Source organism: Chroicocephalus ridibundus, chromosome 6 (assembly GCF_963924245.1).
Source record: "Chroicocephalus ridibundus chromosome 6, bChrRid1.1, whole genome shotgun sequence".
Lineage (NCBI taxonomy): Eukaryota > Metazoa > Chordata > Aves > Charadriiformes > Laridae > Chroicocephalus > Chroicocephalus ridibundus.
Window position 1 is genome coordinate 4,288,065 of NC_086289.1, and position 18,675 is coordinate 4,306,739.

General features: G+C 49.2%; 1 protein-coding gene across 3 annotated transcripts in view; it reads right to left on the minus strand.

Moving 5' to 3' along the window:
- LHPP (phospholysine phosphohistidine inorganic pyrophosphate phosphatase) overlaps positions 1-18,675 on the minus strand; it is a 95,368-nt gene that overhangs the window by 15,644 nt on the left and 61,049 nt on the right. The window contains exon 7 of one of the 3 annotated variants that reach the window (XM_063338398.1): positions 8,244-8,381. The exons of the other annotated variants lie outside the window; for them this stretch is intronic. Coding sequence (XP_063194468.1) covers positions 8,264-8,381 — 118 coding nt within the window. The 3' untranslated portion in view covers positions 8,244-8,263. Of the gene's footprint in view, positions 1-8,243; positions 8,382-18,675 lie in introns of those variants that run through there. 3 annotated transcript variants of the gene reach the window in all.

The following is an 18,675-nucleotide window of genomic DNA, read 5'->3' on the forward strand; positions in this document are numbered from 1 at the left end:
GCACAGAGAAATCTGCGGAGGGCTAATCAACCCTTGCTGCTGGTTTTCCCCAGTGTATGATGAAGCAGTAGCTTTAAACGCAGGCTTGGTGTTTGTGTGCTACGTGGGTATATAAGCATAAAAAAGAAATTCTTCAAACAAACCAGTCAAGCCCTTGTGTGCAAAGGACTTTATTAGATCGTGAAGAGGGAGGCTTAATCTTCATTAAGTAAAACATTAAAGGAAATGTTCTAACTTACAGCACTATACATTAATGCTCAGCAACGTAAGGGGTTTAATTGCCTGTTACTTTCCCACCCTAAATTACCACCTGTAGCTAATGGGAAACCTTCCTCCAGACCTGCTCATGCACCTCACCCGCATTTCATACATTCACGCTGGATGGAAAGAGCAGGGCGGCCTGGAGTTGTCCAAATTCCATACAAATGGGCATGTCTCGAGAAAGCAATAAACATTTAAGAATATGGCACGTGTTTGGTATAAGCTGTTCAAGTAGCTGACTGCACACACAATACTCTGCAGGCTTTATGACTCCATATATCTGAATTTAATAATTAGCTACGTACAGGCTGAAGATGTCCTGTAGTGACCAGTGGGACATATACTGGGACATATCCCCAATACAACAGTGGGACAGGATGTCTCCATTAACCCTCTTTGTTTGCAGCTGGACAATATCCACATCCAAATACAGGCACAAAACATTTTCACTCCCAAACACAAGGGCTTTCCTCCAACCTTCAAGTCCCATCTGTGTCTCCCTTCTACATCCTCTTGCATTTTATAACATCACTTAAAAATAAATGCCCGAGAAGACGCGCACGTCGTGCCCAAGAACAGCTAGAACCTGGTGCCCGTGAGGAGGCACGGGTGGGACCATGCCTTCCTCCACATCCTCTCGAAGTCCAAGCTCTGCCTCGTAACAAAGTCCACCGGCCAGCTTCGTTTCTCTGTAAAGTCATGTGTGAAATCCTCTTATGGGTCACAAGAGCGGGTAAATCCTGAGGAAGAGTGCTAAACCCAACGCGGGCTCAAGAAGCTCAGTGTGAAGAAAAAGCACTGAAAAAAAAACCCTACTTAGGTGTCCTTCTGCTGCAAAATCTCACAAGATATTGATGCAGCGTCCAAAGAGGAGGCTAAAGCCCATAGGCGGCGCAAATCCTAAAACCCACGGGTCTGGCAGCTGCCGCCCACATGACCCTCCACTTGGGTTACGCTTCAAGAAGTCGTTTTCCAACCTTCCCTTGTGGAGATCTACAACACTGAGGTGAAAATAAAGTATACACTGCTACATCTTAAAATAGCCCTCTGAAGTCACCAGGAGGATAAGCTGAGTTTTCTCCAACATTTAGGAGATTTCTCGGTTACTTTGGGTATTCTGGCGCAGGAATTTTTTCCTGTGCTCCACACTTGCCTTCATTCTTTTGCTACCAATCCCCCTTTTTTCTACTTCTACTTTTTGCCCAATTTAGCGTCACTAAAACCAACTCTAGGCCGATGTGGACTTGAGGATTCCACAACTACGCTGCTCTCAGCGTGGAGACGATATTTGCTTGACTCTTCTCCCTTGGGCAGCACTGCGTCACCGTTCCTGGGTGCCCCATGCGTGTGTATTTCCTGCGTGCCTGTTCCCAGAGCCCTGGATTTCTGGATAACGTGCTTTTGATATGGATTCTGATAAAATCTGGTTGGTAGTTACCTATACCTGATTAGTCATTAAGTCAGATCAGACAAGCCCCCGAGGCACCGCGGGCAAGGACGCCGGGGCAGGCTGTTTCCCACCTGATGGGACCCATGGGAAATAACACCCTCAAGGTGAAGTTATTCACAGGAGAAAAATTTGGATGGACGGATGGCAAGCAGGTAAGCGTGAGCCAGCTTTAAAATCTTACACAACAAACAAGCAAACAGAAAAAAAAAAAAAAAAAGCAAAAACCAGGTGTGTGGCTTGGGAGAGCAGCTGTCTCTGCTGCGCCACTGGTCTTAAGTCCGGTTATACACAGTGTGGGACATTCTGCTGAATTAAAATTACAAAACATAACTACAGATAATTGCTAGAGACAATCCACAAACTCTGACTTTGAATGGTATCAGCCCGAGTCCTGGCTCCAGGGACTTCTGTATCATTTCCTAATGCTGGAAGTCACTTCTCCAGCCTTTAGAAGGAAAATGATGTGTTGGTGATGCTCCGGCCAGGTTTGCTGCGAGGCTTTTATCTTCTGCCTAGGACTAAGCGCTTCGGAAAAGCTTTCCATCCAGCCTGTCAACACTTACAGTTTCTGAAACTAACTCTGCCCGCATCACTGTAATCTGATTTTAACTCATTAGTCTCTATGGCTTATGGTACTGTGTACCCTACAGCAGTCTTTCACACGTCAGCATACTGACTCCGGACAAAGCCTTTTGGGGCCTTCACAGCTAACCCAGCAAATTCTGAAAGAATATACAGAAGCTCTGTAAATTCCAAGAAACCAGACAATAAGAAAAAGGACCTGAAAATATGTTTCATTAACACTTCGGCAGAGGAAAGGCAGGGACCTGTTGGAGCGGGGCCAGAGGAGGCCACAAAGATGCTGGGAGGGCTGGAGCCCCTCTGCTGGGAGGACAGGCTGAGAGAGCTGGGGGGGTTCAGCCTGGAGAAGAGAAGGCTCCGGGGAGACCTTCCAGCCCCTTCCAGTCCCTAAAGGGGGCCTACAGAAAAGATGGGGACAGACTTTTTAGCAGGCCCTGTTGCAATGGGACAAGGGGTCATGGCTTTAAATAAAAAGAGGGAAGATTTAGATTAGACATAAGGAAGACACTTTTTACGCTGAGGGTGGTGAAACACTGGCCCAGGTTGCCCAGAGAGGTGGGAGACGCCCCATCGCTGGGAACGTTCAAGGTTAGGTTGGACGGGGTCTGAGCAATCTGATCTAGTTGAAAATGTCCCTGCTCATGGCAGGGGAGTTGGACTAGATGGCCTGTAAAGGTCCCTTCCAACCCAAACTATTCTATGATTCTATAGAATCATAGAATCATAGAATTGCTGAGGTTGGAAGGGACCTTTAAGATCATCGAGTCCAACCTTTAACCTACCCTGACAAAAGCCACTTCTAAACCATGTCCCTAAGTGCCCCATCTACCCTTTTTTTAAACACCTCCAGGGATGGTGAATCCACCACCTCCCTGGGCAGCCTATTCCAATGTTTAATAACCCTTTCAGTGAAAAAATGTTTCCTAATATCCAATCTAAACCTCCCCTGACATCACTTGAACCCTTTTCCTCTCGTCCTATCACTTGTCACCAGGGAGAAGAGGTCAGCCCCCATCTCTCTACAACCTCCTTTCAGGCAGTTGTAGAGGGTGATAAGGTCTCCCCTCAGCCTCCTCTTCTCCAGGCTAAACAACCCCAGCTCCCTCAGTCGTTCTTCATAAGGTTTGTCCTCCAGACCCCTCCACCAGCTTTGTAGCCCTTCTCTGGACACGCTCCAACACCTCAATGTCCCTCTTGTAGTGAGGGGCCCAAAACTGAACGCAGTACTCGAGGTGGGGCCTCACCAGTGCCGAGTACAGGGGGATGATCACTTCCCTAGTCCGGCTCACCACACTATTCCTGATACAGGCCAGGATGCTGTTGGCCTTCTTGGCCACCTGGGCACACTGCTGGCTCATATTCAGCCGGCTGTCCACCAACACCCCCAGGTCCTTTTCTGCTGGGCTGCTTTCTATAACATTTATGCAGAGTAAATTGGGGTTCTCAGGTAATTATGAGCAGATCCTAGTAAATACTATGGTGAAATCATGCTCCACTGAAAATTATACGCTGACAAAGACAAGCCTTAAGTCAATGCTAAACCATGCCGCCATTCACACACATGATTTTAATAACAGCTGTTTTCTCCCCAAGAAAGGGCACCACCTTCTTGGGGTTGGGGGGGAATCAATAGAGTGATGTCTCCATTGCTGCCTAGCTAAAGCAACCCAGCTCATTTGCTCTCCAAGCCTGGTAGGCTTCCAGAAGACAACGCAAGGCAAACCCACCCACACAACAAGCTCCAACGAGGCTGTAAAACACAAGCACAGCTGGGAGCTGGAACTGACGGTGAGCCAGCCCCGAGGCCATGCTCCAGCACTGCTGTCACCGGGATCCCCCCGGAGCCGGGCAGCAGCAGGGCTGAGCACCGCAGAGCTACTGGATCATGCACTAGCCAGCCCCAGCCTTGCCGCAGCCCACCTGTACCCACAGCCTGTGGGGACTGTGCTATGCAGGGACCATCTTGCCTTCCTGAAGGCTGTCCTCCACAGAATCGCAGACTGGCAGGAGTTGGCAGGGACCTCTGGAGACCATCTAGTCCAGCCCCCCTGACAGAGCAGGGTCACCCAGAGCAGGTGGCACAGGAACGCGTCCAGGTGGGTTTTAAATATCTCCAGAGACGGAGACTCCACCACCTCTCTGGGCAGCCTGTGCCAGGGCTCTGCCACCCTCAAAGGAAAGAAGTTCCTCCTCATGTTGTGATGGAACTTCCTACATTCAAGCTTGTGCCTGTTACCTCTTGTCCTCCATAGGGCTGCTCCATAGGGCTGCTGTAGCTAGATTGTCAGCATGATTAAAAAACAGGTAGAAAAATGAACGTTTGGTACCTTCCTGAGCTAAATTCAACAGCCCCTGCCAAACACAGGCAACAGATGTACAGAGAGCTTCTCTTTTCAGTTGACCATAGTCTGATGAGGCATTTATACTACCTACCCAGTAGCCCTCACCATGCATTACTGCACAGGAAGAATAAAACACTATTTAAGCTGTCCCACAGATATCTGCAGAGTGCTGATGCCCTGGCATACTGGCAGAGGTGAGCTTCAGAGGGTGGAAACAGCAACTTCACTTGGGAGAATGGGGCAGGTCGCTTGAAGAAGAAAGAAAAATTACCCGTCAAGAGAGATGCAGAAATGCAAGGCAACATTTGGACCTGAGTTTCCCTACCCTGAGTCTGGGAGATACTATTTAGACATAAACCTGAAACAACAAGCCAGAATCCCAACCATTTTCCCAAAGGATTCATTAAGGCGTCCTCCTCCCAGCCCCCATTCAGAAAATCTGGTTGGAAACTAAGTAACAGCAACTGTTTACCCCATTAAAGCCACGCAGTAGGAAACAACAGCCTCCTAGAGCTTCCCACAAATTCGGGCAAGATAAACATCTTTGTTACAAAGCGTGAGCCTCTCCACTTTTATTGACAAAGACAGAAAAGTGGCAGAGAGCGGGAGCTGCTCAACCCAGCCTCTGATTAGCAATTAAACACGTCGAGAGGGACAAGCCTCTGGGCAGCAATGCCCTTCCCATTGATTCATAGAAAACCCTCCCACATAAATTAGCCGTCCCCGTGATTTTAATGCTGGGGTACGCCCTTGACGAAGGGCTTGGCAATCTGGCGGGGGTCCAGAGGGCTGTAGGTAGATCTGTGCCCGCCCCCCTCGCCGCACGCGTGCCCTCCCATGGGGACGGGGTCACCCCCGCGGTCCTGGAGGTCCAGGGAGCCTCCGGGATGCCACGCTGTGTGGGATCCGTCCCTTTGGCTGGAACTCGCTCACACAAACAGCAAACGAACGGGAGAAGCGTGGGGCCCGTGCGTGCATGCCTCGGAGCTCCCCAGCTTCCTCCTGCGCTGCGGGCTGGGGTCCAGCAACACCCACCTCCGGTGGCCAGCGACGCTGTGATTTACGCTGGCGGATGGAGGCGAGATCAGAATCGGGTATTTTCTCCATGACAGGTATTACATAAAACCAAAGGGCTATTCGCGTCACCGGCCCATCTCCCTAATTAAAAGCCGCGAGACTCCGAGCTCGGTCTGAGCCAGCGATCAATCCTCCCGACACAATGTGCCCGCAGAGACGTCGGCAGAACACGTCTGACGCTGCCGAAGGCTTTGTTTCCCCCCCCACCTCCTTCCCCCAGCAGAAAGAGCTGCGATTGAGAAGTCCTGGTCCTTGGAGGGACCGCTGGCTTTTATCAGATGGTTACGATGAGTACATCATGAAATCATTTAATAGTTCTCATTAAATGCATTGCTGGAGAGCAGCCCTGCTTTATGAACGGTGTGCCGTGGGTATAAATAAGCTGCACTTTGCTTGTAACACAGCTGGTCAAGAAAATTAATGTTTTGTTTTCCATAACCTTTGTACCCTCCCTTCCTCTGCTACTATGGCAAAGCTTGAGGCGCGTAACCTGATCGTCCTCGGGAAGAGGACACGTGTCCGAAAGCCTCGCACGGGCTCAGCCCACAGCGGAGAGGCAGGCTCCCCGGCGCTCCAGCTGGCCATATAGATATATTTATATATATATACACCTCCCCATTGCAAAACAAACCCCCAACCAAAGCGCTTACACGCAGACTCGCCTCTTTGGCATTAGTGCTGGAAGTCTTGCTGGAACAGCGTATCCTGGCAAGTTCAGGTCCAAGAAATACTGATATATTTAGCACTGCTGCTTAACTTTCCATCTTTAAAAGCCCTTTTTCTTTTGTGCCCAGGGAATAGGACAAAAGCCACTCAAACCAGATGAACATCCGTCCTCAGAAGAGAGGAAATATGAGGCCATTGTGACACCAGACAGTGGCCAGGGACACTTTTTCATGCTTATATTAACCATGGCACCTAATCCTGAGCAAACACTTCATCAGTTGCATCATGTTTTTTTCAAAAGACCTTTTAGTCCCAGCACAAGGTGTACACTGTGCATGTGATTGAGCACAGGGAAAACTGAACTTTCAGGGTAGGCAGATGTTGAGGAGGCTTAGGAGAGAGCTGATTTACACAAGGACAGAGGGAAGGGCTTTGCAATCATATGGTTCACAGCTGGAATTTACAGGCATGATAATTTTATAACCCTCTCCTTACAGTTTTGAAGCGATGCAATATTCTCCTTCACTTTCCAGCCGAAGCCACGCTCCGGCGCTGCTGCAGGGCCAGGGCTGCAAGAAGCATCCTCGTGCGTCTGACAACTTTATGTGACTCCGAGACTGCACACCCTCTCGTAAAAAAGCTCTGGAAGCTTGCAGAGCCAGCGAGGTGCATACGGGCGCTTGTATTTCGCAGTATTAAAACACAAAGTCTTAAAATCAAAGAGGAAGACCCCATTTCAGTTCACTTCTGCTCACAGCGAGTCCCTTTATGTCTCACTCAGAGACCCTTCTGGTTGCTTTTATGGTATATACGAGCTTTTATTCATAAAAGCCACTTTCTAACGACTTTATATATTTCTTTTCTGGTTGAAACTAAGAAACCTCTTACTCAACCAACCATTTTTTTTATGTGTACATAATACAGGAGGCTGTAAACTCGCTGCAAGGAGAGATTCTCAGGCAGGACTCAAAGCACTGAGACAGCCAAGAACAAAACAATGTGGAAATCACCTCCAACCATCGCAGGAAATGTGGAAAAGATTAATCTCTTTTAAGACTAATATTTTTACATTTCCACAGCCCCGGCTCCAGCACGGTCCCAGCTGTGTGCATATTCCAGGCGCTAACTTTTGTGCGTGGACTCACAATCTGCCTAAAACCAAACCACCAAGCTCAGTTTAGCCACACAGCTGGAATCTAAACCCAAAGAAATTAAGAGCATTTCCTTGGGAGGCAACACGGATTTTGGCAACTGCTCTGGAGTGTTAAACATTTGAAAGTAATTGCTAATACACGAAGAAACTGGAATTGAGGAGAATTTTCCCCAGGTTGGAGAGCAGTACCGGTCTCCAACAGCTATTAAAAAGCCGGTCTCAGTCGAACATGCCCCACACAGATGTCAGCATCCCCAAAACACAGATACACACAGACACACAGATGCATTAGCATCTGTGGTCCTCATTTTGCATGTCTGTTCCTCTGCAGATGAAGAAAATTCCTATTCAATTATCTCCCTTTAAAATGCTACATAAAGCAGGAAGACAACTTATTTCAATAGGAAAAAATTATTGGACTAATTTATAGGGCATATTTATTCATAAGACAGATTTCTACTAAGCCTGGTGATGAATTGAGATGAATCTGACCTAATGACTCCGGCTCTTCTCTCCTACTAGTTCCTGTCTTGATAATTAAGAGGGATTTAATTATTTCTTGGAATTTAGTTATGCAAAAACGTATCAATTTTGCAGAGGTCATTAACTCCAGGGTTTCCACAGAGCCGCACTGACTCCAAGGTTGATCCCGAGTTGATGCAGCTCTAAATCTCATTTTTCCTGTTTCCGGTGTTTCATTTGGGTTATATTTCATTTTATTTCCACTTGGGTTTATAAGAGAGGCTGGGAAGGAACGGAGGATGTGGTGAGATGACTCCTGCCTCTGACGCTGACCTGGTGTGTGACCTCGGGTATGTCACTTTGCCTTTCCATGTACTGGTTTCCCCAGCTGAAACATGAGAATAACGAGAGTAACAATACTTAGCTCACTATAAAATTCAGTATGAAAAAGCCACATATAGAAGAGTGAGGTGTTTCCAGTCCCTTCAAGAGTAAGTGGGGATAAGATTCAGTGATAGATGAATCTGTGGCCAAGCCCTAAAGCAGGGGCCAGAGGACGGATCTGTCACAAACTGTTTGGGAAGACACTCTGGCCAGCTGGGAGTCATAAAAGGGTTTTGGCATCGACTTCAAGAGCATCAGGGCTTCACCTTCTACGTCGCAGAGCCTCATCTGTAAACCAGAAATTGTGGGACTTGTGCCTTTCCACTCCCTCGCCCCAATAACCATTACACCCAGTTTTGGTTGGAAACTGGAGGAGTTACTGAAAGGCAATGAGATAATGCTATCTTGGTACTTACGGAGACTAGCAACGAGAGGAAGCAGAGTGGGAGAAGAGGAGGGAGAAGCCATTTGCGAATCAGCACTGAGCCCTTTTGGGTCGGAGCAGCCATCTGTGGGGCACGCACTGCGGGCACAGCAATTCCAGTGAGAAACCTGTCCATAAAGCATGGACCAAACTCTGGTCTCTACCACCCGTGAGCACCTTCTCTTGACTTGAGTGGGACTTGAGCCGAGAGCAGGATTTGTCTCTCTATCCCAGTGTCTTGTACAAAAACAAAAGAGGGAGGAAGAGACCTCTTAGATCTCATCTAGAGATCTAGAAGAGACCTCATCACAGAAATGATCTTGGCCTTTCTAACACTGAATATAACTGATAAAAAAACACCCTAGAGCTGATCTCTGCCTCATGATTGGACTTCTGCCAGCATAAATTTGGAAATTTGGGTCATTCGCTTGTCTGCAAGCATGGCCCCTGCACAAAGTTTCGACTCAATGTATACGAGAAAGTAATGGCCCTGCTTTCCTTCCAGTGCACCAAGTCCTGGGGCCGCAAAGCCACAACCCATGAGTGACTGCACGGCGCTGTGTAGCCGTCGTGGCAGCCCCATCATAGACACTGGAGTCAAACCCCAAACTTGTGTTTGGCTCCCACGTTTAACGATATCGTTGTGACCTTGCACAAATCAATTAATCTATATTGTAATTTCGACAGAGCAAAAATACCCAGCCTTCAACCACCGGAGCCCTGGGAATGAGAAGCGGTGCACTGATGAAAGCATGCTCTGAGTATCACCTAAGCATACTCCAAGACCCCTTTTCCCACCTAGACACCATTTGCCTGTCCCCTCAAAGCTCCAACCTGCTTTTGAGATGTCTGAAGCGTTAAGATGAACCACTCCCCTTCCTTCTGGTTCACCTACTCCTGGGCAAACCTCTGGACCAGCAACAAATCGGTTACTTCTCCCCGGACAGGGGGATGGGAGCAGCTACTCCTGAGAGCCAGTACTTACCGTCCTTGCCCCCAAGGAACTCTGCCGCTGCCAGGAATTAAAGGTAGCCGGCCGTTCCTTGCTTACTGTAAATATTTTGCAGCCAGTAATTACAGCCTATTTCGAACCTCCACCCTGGAAAAAGCTTGCTGTTCCTAAAGCAGGGGCAACCAAACTGTTAGTGACTGCTTCTTCCAACACCTCCAGCTTCCCTTTGGAGTCCTTCTGGAGATCCCCTTCCTCCAGCCTCCAAAGGAGCATGACCAAGTTTGAGAATCCCTATGGGAAGTGGTGGCTTTGGCTGACAAGAGATGTCCAGCCCCTGCCGGAACAGGCCAAGCCTCTTCTTGCCCAAACAAGTGAATCACAACAAGCAGGCACCTCATAAAGAGTTAAAATGACGAGTTCTGCTAACACTTAAGCGTTACAAATCTTTTCAGTTATAATAAATTATTCAGGAGATGTCATCCTCCCATCAGCACCATCTGAGCTACATTTTTAATAGTTCGGTGCACTGAACATGTTCTGTCATAATATCAGTGACACCAAGGCTGCGAGACGAAGAAGAGGGAAACGCAAGCACACTACAGAACATGAAAGACTGAGCTGCTTTCTCTTAATGGCCATGAAACATGTGCTGCCCAAGGCAGGGGAGAGATCAGTGGTGCCAGTTATGTTGCAGAGGAATAAAATAAATCAGGAATCACAGCAGCTTCCTTATTTTCCTTCAGAACCACTGTCCTGCCCGACGGATATTCACCCACCATCCTCCTCTGACTTAGTGCTCATTTACAGCGTGAAGGAAACCACACTGTGGCTCCACCAGGTTTTTCCAGACATAAGTTGGAATCAGGATCTACCCTCAAGGTTGCATGGATGTGTAACTAAACAATGAAGTTTGTTGCTCCATGTCTCTAGGAATAAGAATAAAAGTAGGGAGCATTATACTAAAATAACCCCATATCTGCCCACTGCCCCATGTATTCATTTGTTTGTCCAAATCACATACCGCATGCAGAAAACAAGTGTAACCGAACACAAGCAACCAGAGGGAATTAGATCTGAGCCTAATATGCAGGAGAACATTGCATCGGTTCAGTGCCTGCGATGCCCAAATTGCCCGTGTGCCTACAGCATGGACAATGACTACGGTGATACTCCAGGACACGATGATGAACGTCTTGCTTGCACTTGTGAATACACCGTACTCTTTGAGAGACATGCCGTACCGGGGATGGGACTGCTCCGTCCCCATGACTCCAATTGTCTTTCATGGTCAAACCTCTCTCCACTCTCAGTGCGGGTGGAGAACAAGAGTACAGGATCCCTGATGGAGACAACTCCTGATCTTTCCTTCCGACTCCACAGAGCTCCTACACACCCCAGTCATGTCCACATCCCCAAACCCTCCTCCCTCCTGTCCCTGTTTCTGACCCAGAACATGGAGAAGAGGAAGAGGACCAGGTTTCCCACAGAGAAGCTGTTTGGGGCAAGGTAACCCCAATACAAGGGGCTCTTGTCTTCCCAGTCAGGGGAGACCGGCTGTTGTGGAGTGACCCCAGATTTCCACACTTCTTGCTTCTGAGCAGGAAAACAATTTTGCCCCTAGTGTTTTCTGCCAGCAGCTTCACCTGGTTCAGGTTTGAACCAAGTGAGAAGGAGACACAATGAGTAATTGCAAGGCTCTTGCAAATCAAAGGATAGAAAAGGGATGGGGACTCGGGAGGTCGTCAGCCTCCTCCAGCAGCATCGGTGTCAGACTTATACAGGGGCACATCAAACCCCGGCTTCTGAGGAGCAAACACCACCTGTGTCCTCTCTCGTCTCACAGATGGGAACAGCCACCGACACAAGGGTAGCAGCAGCTCAGCGGGTCTGTTTTGCTCTGAGGCATAACTTGATAAGGTTAATCGAGGGCGTTTTGCTAACTGGTGGTTCTCCTAAAACAGACTAAGAAGAGATGGCTGTTCAGGCCAAGAAGGCAGCATATGGAGAATGGAAGAATGGACCAAGATTTGGAAGGGGTTATGGAAAGAATGCAGATTCTTGTTCATTGCTCAGAGGTAAAGATGACCACGAGGCATGAAAGCGCTCTGGATGCCCACAAACACTCCCACTATTCACCCCGGCATCTCCTCAGGACTTGAAAGAATTCTGCAGAGCAAAAAAATGCTGCGGTCACTTATGAGTGGGCTCAATGACTGAACAGCTAGCAAAGAAAATCCATACGTGCCCAGGCTGGAATGAAGAAAATTCAAATGCAAATATGCTAAAGTATTGCTTGAGTTCCCCGGGAAGCGGCAGAATGAACGTTTGCCAACACGGTGATTTCTGGGAGTCAAGCATGTCCCCAAAGGAGAACCAAGTGACGCCACCAACCCGAGGGAATGCAGTAAGGGCACCGAAGCCTGAATGTACAATTGAACTACAAGCTCAGAGACGACACCGCTCTCTACCACGTAAAAAAGAGAATAGCAGCACCCTGCGATAAAGCCGGAAGTCCATCACTTTTTCCATTTTGATTTATGCCTCCCTCCTCAGCTGTAAAATAGCTTATCTCCTCTCACCTATGGCGATAGGTTTCACCTACCAGGGCTTTGTATCTCATAAACTTGGGTGCAAGGAGGAGGAGCTGGCCCCATGGTCAGCAACAGCACACTTTGTAAAGGACGATCCACATCCCGGGGAGACGCCGTCCAACAGCAATCAATCATCCGGACCCAAGCGCGGAGGATACAAGTGTAGGCTGAAAGTCAGCTATTGTGTGGATGCATCTACAGAGCAACATTTGGTGGAATAAGGGTAACGAGGAAAACAGGAAGCCTGAGCCTGTTTGCCCAAGGACAGAGTTTATAATAGCACCTATCTTTGTGCATACAATGGACATTCCTGTAAGACTATCACGTGCCATGAGGAGGAACATCTGGAGAAATATCTTTCTTGGGATACCTGAGAGAGTGGGGAACCCTCATCCCGTCGTGTGTGAGGTGAACGGAGCACCGGGGTGGAGAAGCAGAGCACGGGTGAGGACGGGAGGGAGTGGGCAGAGCCAGCTGCTGGTTTTGGCAGTGCTATCGGGGTCACTTCCATGCCGTGCCTCCCGCTCACCCTGTGGAAAAACAGTTTGTCATCTGACATTCAGGAAATAACCACTGATCACAGAAGTACCGAATGGTGGATCAGTACTGAGATCTACCACAAAGAACTAATCCTGTGCAGGATACCAATCCTGGTATTGGTTACGGTACCTCCAACAGCAGGAGCTGTGCTCTTTAAAATGAAATTTTTGCCAAGGATAGAACTAGGCCCCTGCACGATTGGTCTCCTTTTCTGGGTGCCCTCCAGAAAGCGGCTCCTTTGCCTTGTCGCGTTACCACCCATCCGCTCCAGCGGTACCACTTGCGCCCTGAGAGGCCGAAGACAGTTCTAGGTATTTCCAGACCTGCTCTGTGTTAACTCGGGCACTGGAGGAAAAAAGAAACCCAACCACAGCACAGCAGCCAGAGGTCCAAAAATGCAGTGACCTTGTGAATATTGAAGGCGGGCCCAACCCAGAGCAAATTGTTTTGTCTGGAGACACCTTGGCAATGGCGGCATTAAGAATGCATGGCCTCTAATGTGGAACATGTGTTGGGTGAGAATAATAAAGCACCTGAGCAGGAAAGTTGGGGCCGTTGAAACCCCTTCCCTCTCTTGGCAGCCTCGAAATTGCTTTCTGGGGGTGAGAGCAATTGACTTCGAGGGTGAGAGCACGATCAAACAGGTGGCCTGGGAGGTGCGGGGGTTTTATCCTGCCATCTGTCCCCAGAAAACAGGCATCAGAAATAAAAAGGATGGGTGGGAAAATGACTGAAAGCGATGGAAGCAGCAGGATTCGGAAACATCAGCAAAGCTGGGACCAGGTCCAAGCTGGTGCCCGTTTTGGCCGAGCCCTGTTTTTGATTTAAACCCCTGAAATCAGACACTGCTAACCCCTTGGGTACTCTCTCAGGGCGGCTTTTTTGGATAATATGAACCACTCTGATCCACTTCAAGCACGTGATGGCTGCAGCCACGGCTGCGAGGGGGGACCACCGAAGGTCCCCAGGGGAGGAGGGTCCCCCTGCTCTGCCTCTGCCCAGGGACACCCAGACGTGGGTGATCCCTCCGCAATCCCGGGAGATTTTGGGTTAAAGCCAGCCTGGCTATAGCCCCCTCCCATGGAAAGGTAACCCTGCGCAAAGCCCTCCTGCTGGGGAGCAGGAAAAGCGATGCTCGGTGCAGGTGCCTGCCCAGCGTGTGAAGCTACCGAGGCGGGAAGGGTTAAGGTAACAGCAGGCACACGCTTGTTTACCCTGCGCATTAGAGAGGGATAGTTTGCTGTGAACACGCTGATCAATATCTCCCAGCTGCCAGTTTAATCAGGATTAAGTGAGCGGCTATTAATTTCGCTCTTTTCCAACAACATTTAGCCACCGTGTGAAAACGTTTCCTCCATCACAAACAAATTAACCTCGATATCATCTATCCAGACATTTTAAAGGGACTGAAAAAAAGAAAACCCCAAACCAAAACACCAACAGGAAGGGCCAAGATCAATAATCTGGCTTTAATTAGAAGTTTTCCAGCGAGCAGCTCGCGGGAGAAGGATGATGCAGCAGCGGGGGTGTCTGCTCAGAGCCAAGCGCACGGAGCCAGGTGTTGAGACAAAGGCTGGACGGACACCTGCAAAGCCACCTTTGAATCCTTCAGGTGTGGAAACATGGTGCTGTGCGGGGAGCTGGCACCAGCAACCAGCTCCTCAAAGCCCCTTCCCAGCCCGCGGGGGCTCCAAGGCCAATGTCAGAGCAGCGCCCGAGGGCAGAGACACCTCCTCGGTCTGCAGGGATGTGGCCAGACGCAGAGGTGTCACCACGGCAGGAGAGGTTCCACACTTCAGGCACACTGTTTGACTGCTAACGAGGCAAACCCTGCAGCCCTCAAGTGTCCACCCCTCCCAGCTGATTTCAGGAAATACTTTAACATGCCGACTGGCCCGGTTTGCCGCTCGCCTACAGGCACTGAACATTTTTATACGTGCAAACTGCTTCACTTCTGAAACGCGTCCACCTCTGGCAAGGGGTGGCAGGCAGCCCCCCGGGCAGACAGACACGCTGCAGTCAGTCAGTTGGGACTATGCTGGAGCTCTTTGGGATTCAACTCCCCCGCCTTGAGATGACAGATGCTTGCAGATCGACGAACAAACGACCACAGCACAACAGCTCTGAAGAGCCAGCCTCTGCTGCTTTGTCCTCTTTGCCCTAAAAAGTCTCTTATTCTCATCCATGGGGTGACTCATGGAGGAAGAGGACACGTCCAAGGAAGAAGGGAAGCAGGACACACAGAAGCCCAGCTCCGAGCTTTGTAAAAGCCCTTTCTCTCGGCTGTTCTGTTCACCGCAAAGGCACCAGAAGTTCTCCAGAGAAAGGACAACAGACAGGGCTGGACTTTCTTTCCAAGCTTCCTCTGAAATCACACTTGGCAGAGCTGCCCCAGCCTGCTGAAAGAGCATGGGAACGTGCGTGGCAAGAGCTGCTCTCAGGTTGGAGCTCTCTTGGTTTTTCTAAGCCATCTGGGCTCTGATTTAGCTTGCAGAATAAGGCCCAAAATGAAAAGTCAGCTCCTAACCCAAGGGTTCAGCCTGGGGTCGATGGCAGGGGAGCAGCTGAAGAACTCCCTCTTAAATCGTCCTGGTTAACAGCAATGGGCTTTTGCCACCAGAAAGAAAAACCCACCCGACCCTTTCCCCTTCCCCAGACCCCTCGACTCCACTGCCTCATCTAGCTGGAAAACTTCTGATACTATTTCCCATGTGCTGGAAAAGGACCGAGAGACCCAGTGCAGGCAGAGCTCAGGCAGTTGATGAGTTTCCCAGCCCTGGGTTATACAACCCTTCTTCTAGCCAGCAGAGTGAGGCGGTGTTTGAAACGCTGGTGCCCTCCATCCATCCCTGAACCTGAAGTTCCACCTGGATTAAGTTTCCCACCACCATGCCCAAGTGAAAACCACCACACCCACCACCATGTCCAACTGGCGATGGTGAGCAGCCGTAAACCAAACACGCGTGCAAACGTCATCTGCTGCAAATCCCTCATCCTTTATGTAGCTCCAAAGCTTCGTGAGATGCATGGACATCTCTCTCTCTCCTTTCTCCATATGGATGCAGAGAGGTCCTTGAAGAAGGGAAAAATTTTGACCACAACTTGCCAGCTGGGGTGAATTCTGTCCTCTTGGACACTACATAAGCCACAAAGACACAGCCATAGGGTGGGGAAGCATGCCATGCTTGGTGACAAGTCTTTTGAGAGCAAACCTCAGAAGTCTTTCACTCCAGAGCTCTGCTTCCTTCCACTCCAGTCCCCACAAACCATCTATGAATTGCAAAGTGACATCCAGCTCTGATTAACAGATGTGTGGCACTGGGCCTCCACCCTCCCCACTTATGTCAGGAACTCTCTAGATATAAATTAAACTGAAGAGCTATTGTTCAAATCGGGCCAAATCAAGCCATATTTAGGCCAGAAGAGCGGTGATTCGAGGGAGGCTGCCATGTAGCAGAGCAGGGTCAGATCGCGCCAAAGGCCAAGCCAACTCCACCACGGAGGGCTAAAAGCTCTCGGTGCCAGGTAGGATCGCGGATAAAACTATGCTCTCCCAAGACTGGATAGAATCCAGGTGACAGCCGTTACCCAGTGCTGCCTCTGGGAATGTTAAAATAAGACCTTGCACTCTTTCTTTAAAGATCTTAGAGGGTTTTACAAACATTAGGGAACTAAATCTCTCGGCACTCCCAGGGTGCAATACAGACCTGCTGGGATATCCAGTGAGGCAGGTTTAAAAGTCCCAGCGACTCTTCCATTTGTTTTACTGAAAGAGAAACTGAGGCCCCGAGGGAGCCGAGGCAACGTTTCCTCATTTGAATGCCTGATGTTAGGCAACTCATCCGCATGAAGAAATCATTTACAATTTTTACCTTTTTTTTTTTCTTTATCAGATTAAAGCATTACAAGGTTGATCCCCTTCCAGACAGCTTGCTTGCCTGCATTATGTTTCAACACTTGGATTTTTCCCACAAAAAACACCACCGGTATATTGCAGAAACTCGACCGTATGCCTGCATGTGCTTACACACACACAGAGCCTCGGAAACGGCAACACCAAATCAGTATTTCCCGCAAAACCAAAAATTCCCTTTGAATCATTAAAGCTGTTATATACACACTTACTACAGCATAATTAAAAAAGCCTCTGTGACTTTAACGCACATTGCCCTTGATCATGTGGAAGCAAGGAAGAACAAAATCATTAGGAGCTAAATTATTCTAGTAGCCTATTATCATAGTGTAATCTTATTAAAGAAAATTCACGCTGGTAGAGCCTCTTATCTTCTCCACTTACAGAAGAGCCATGTGGTGTATTTCTGAGTGCACAGAGATAATAAAATTATAGTGAATTACGCAGCCCGCATATGGAAAAAGGAGCATAATTCTGTCCCTTCGAGGAGGGATGCTGATTTTTCTCAGGGAGGCGAAACCAGCACTACCCAGTTACTAAGTATAAAGGGACCATTCATTATTATCTGCAGACAAGCAATTTTGGAGAAGATGTAGGGGCTGCCAGGGGAAAAAGGCACAGCTTGCTGCCATGGCTGGGCCAACAGCCAGTGCTGCTTGCTGGCCTCAATGGCTTCCATCGTGTCGCTCGGTGTGGGTGTCCCTACCTGCCCACCCAACAAGGCATGGAGCCCTGTGACACCAACCCTGGGCACCACCAATGCGTCCCCCAACACAGCAGCACTGGCTGGCACTCGCGCTGTTCTCCCTCCGGTCATCCCTTCCCCACGTGGGTGGTCCCAAGCTGATGAAACATTTCGGTGCATTGCTCAGAGATGGATGCCCCAAGAGCCAAGGCACACCAAAAGGCCATAGCAAGGTGTCACCAGATGGCGGGGAGCAGAGCTGGCCCTAAAGCTCCACCTTCCACCAGAAAACCACTGTGCACATCTGGACAGGGCTGACCAGGCCGTCGTGGTCTGGACCAGCCCACTCACCTCGAATGCTATGTCCAGTTTTGGGCCCCTCACTACAAAAAGGACATTGAGGTGCTGGAGCAACCCCAGAGAAGGGCAACGGGGGGTCTGGAGCACAAGTCTTGTGAGGAGCGGCTGAGGGAGCTGGGGGTGTTCAGCCTGGAGAAAAGGGGGCTGAGGGGAGACCTTCTTGCTCTCTACAGCTCCCTGAAAGGAGGGGGCAGCCAGGGGGCGTCAGGCTCTTCTGCCAAGGAACAGGCGACAGGACAAGAGGAAACGGCCTCGAGTTGCGCCAGGGGAGGTTTAGGATGGATATTAGGAAGAATTTTTTACACTGAAAGGGTTATCAAGCATTGGCACAGGCTGCCCAGGGAAGTGGTGGAATCACTGTTCCTGGAGTTATTTAAAAAACGGGTAGACGTGGTGCTGAGGGACATGGTTTAGGGGTGGTTTTTGTCAGAGTTAGGTTGATGGTTGAGACTCGATGATCTAAAAGGTCCGTTCCAACCTGGGCAATTCCATGATTCTGCAATTCTCATACAGTCCCCTCCAGCTCAGCCAGCTGTTCAGGGACAAGATGGGCCACTCCGTGAAGGCCTCTGGGTTTTGATGTCTTTTGACCAGCCTTTCCTAACCAGCCTCTACAAACAGAGTTTAGCTGGTCACGAGTTAGGGACACACAATATAGAGCTTCTAACCTGATTTAAACATCAGCAGCATAAGGGAGAAAGGCCTCACTTCCCTCATCACCTGCTGTGAAGGACAAGCACACAATTAAAAGTTTTCTGTAAATGTTAATTACAGTGGACTTACTTAGCTAATGACCAATTGATCTTTTGATTGCACTAAGTTTATAAGTGTAA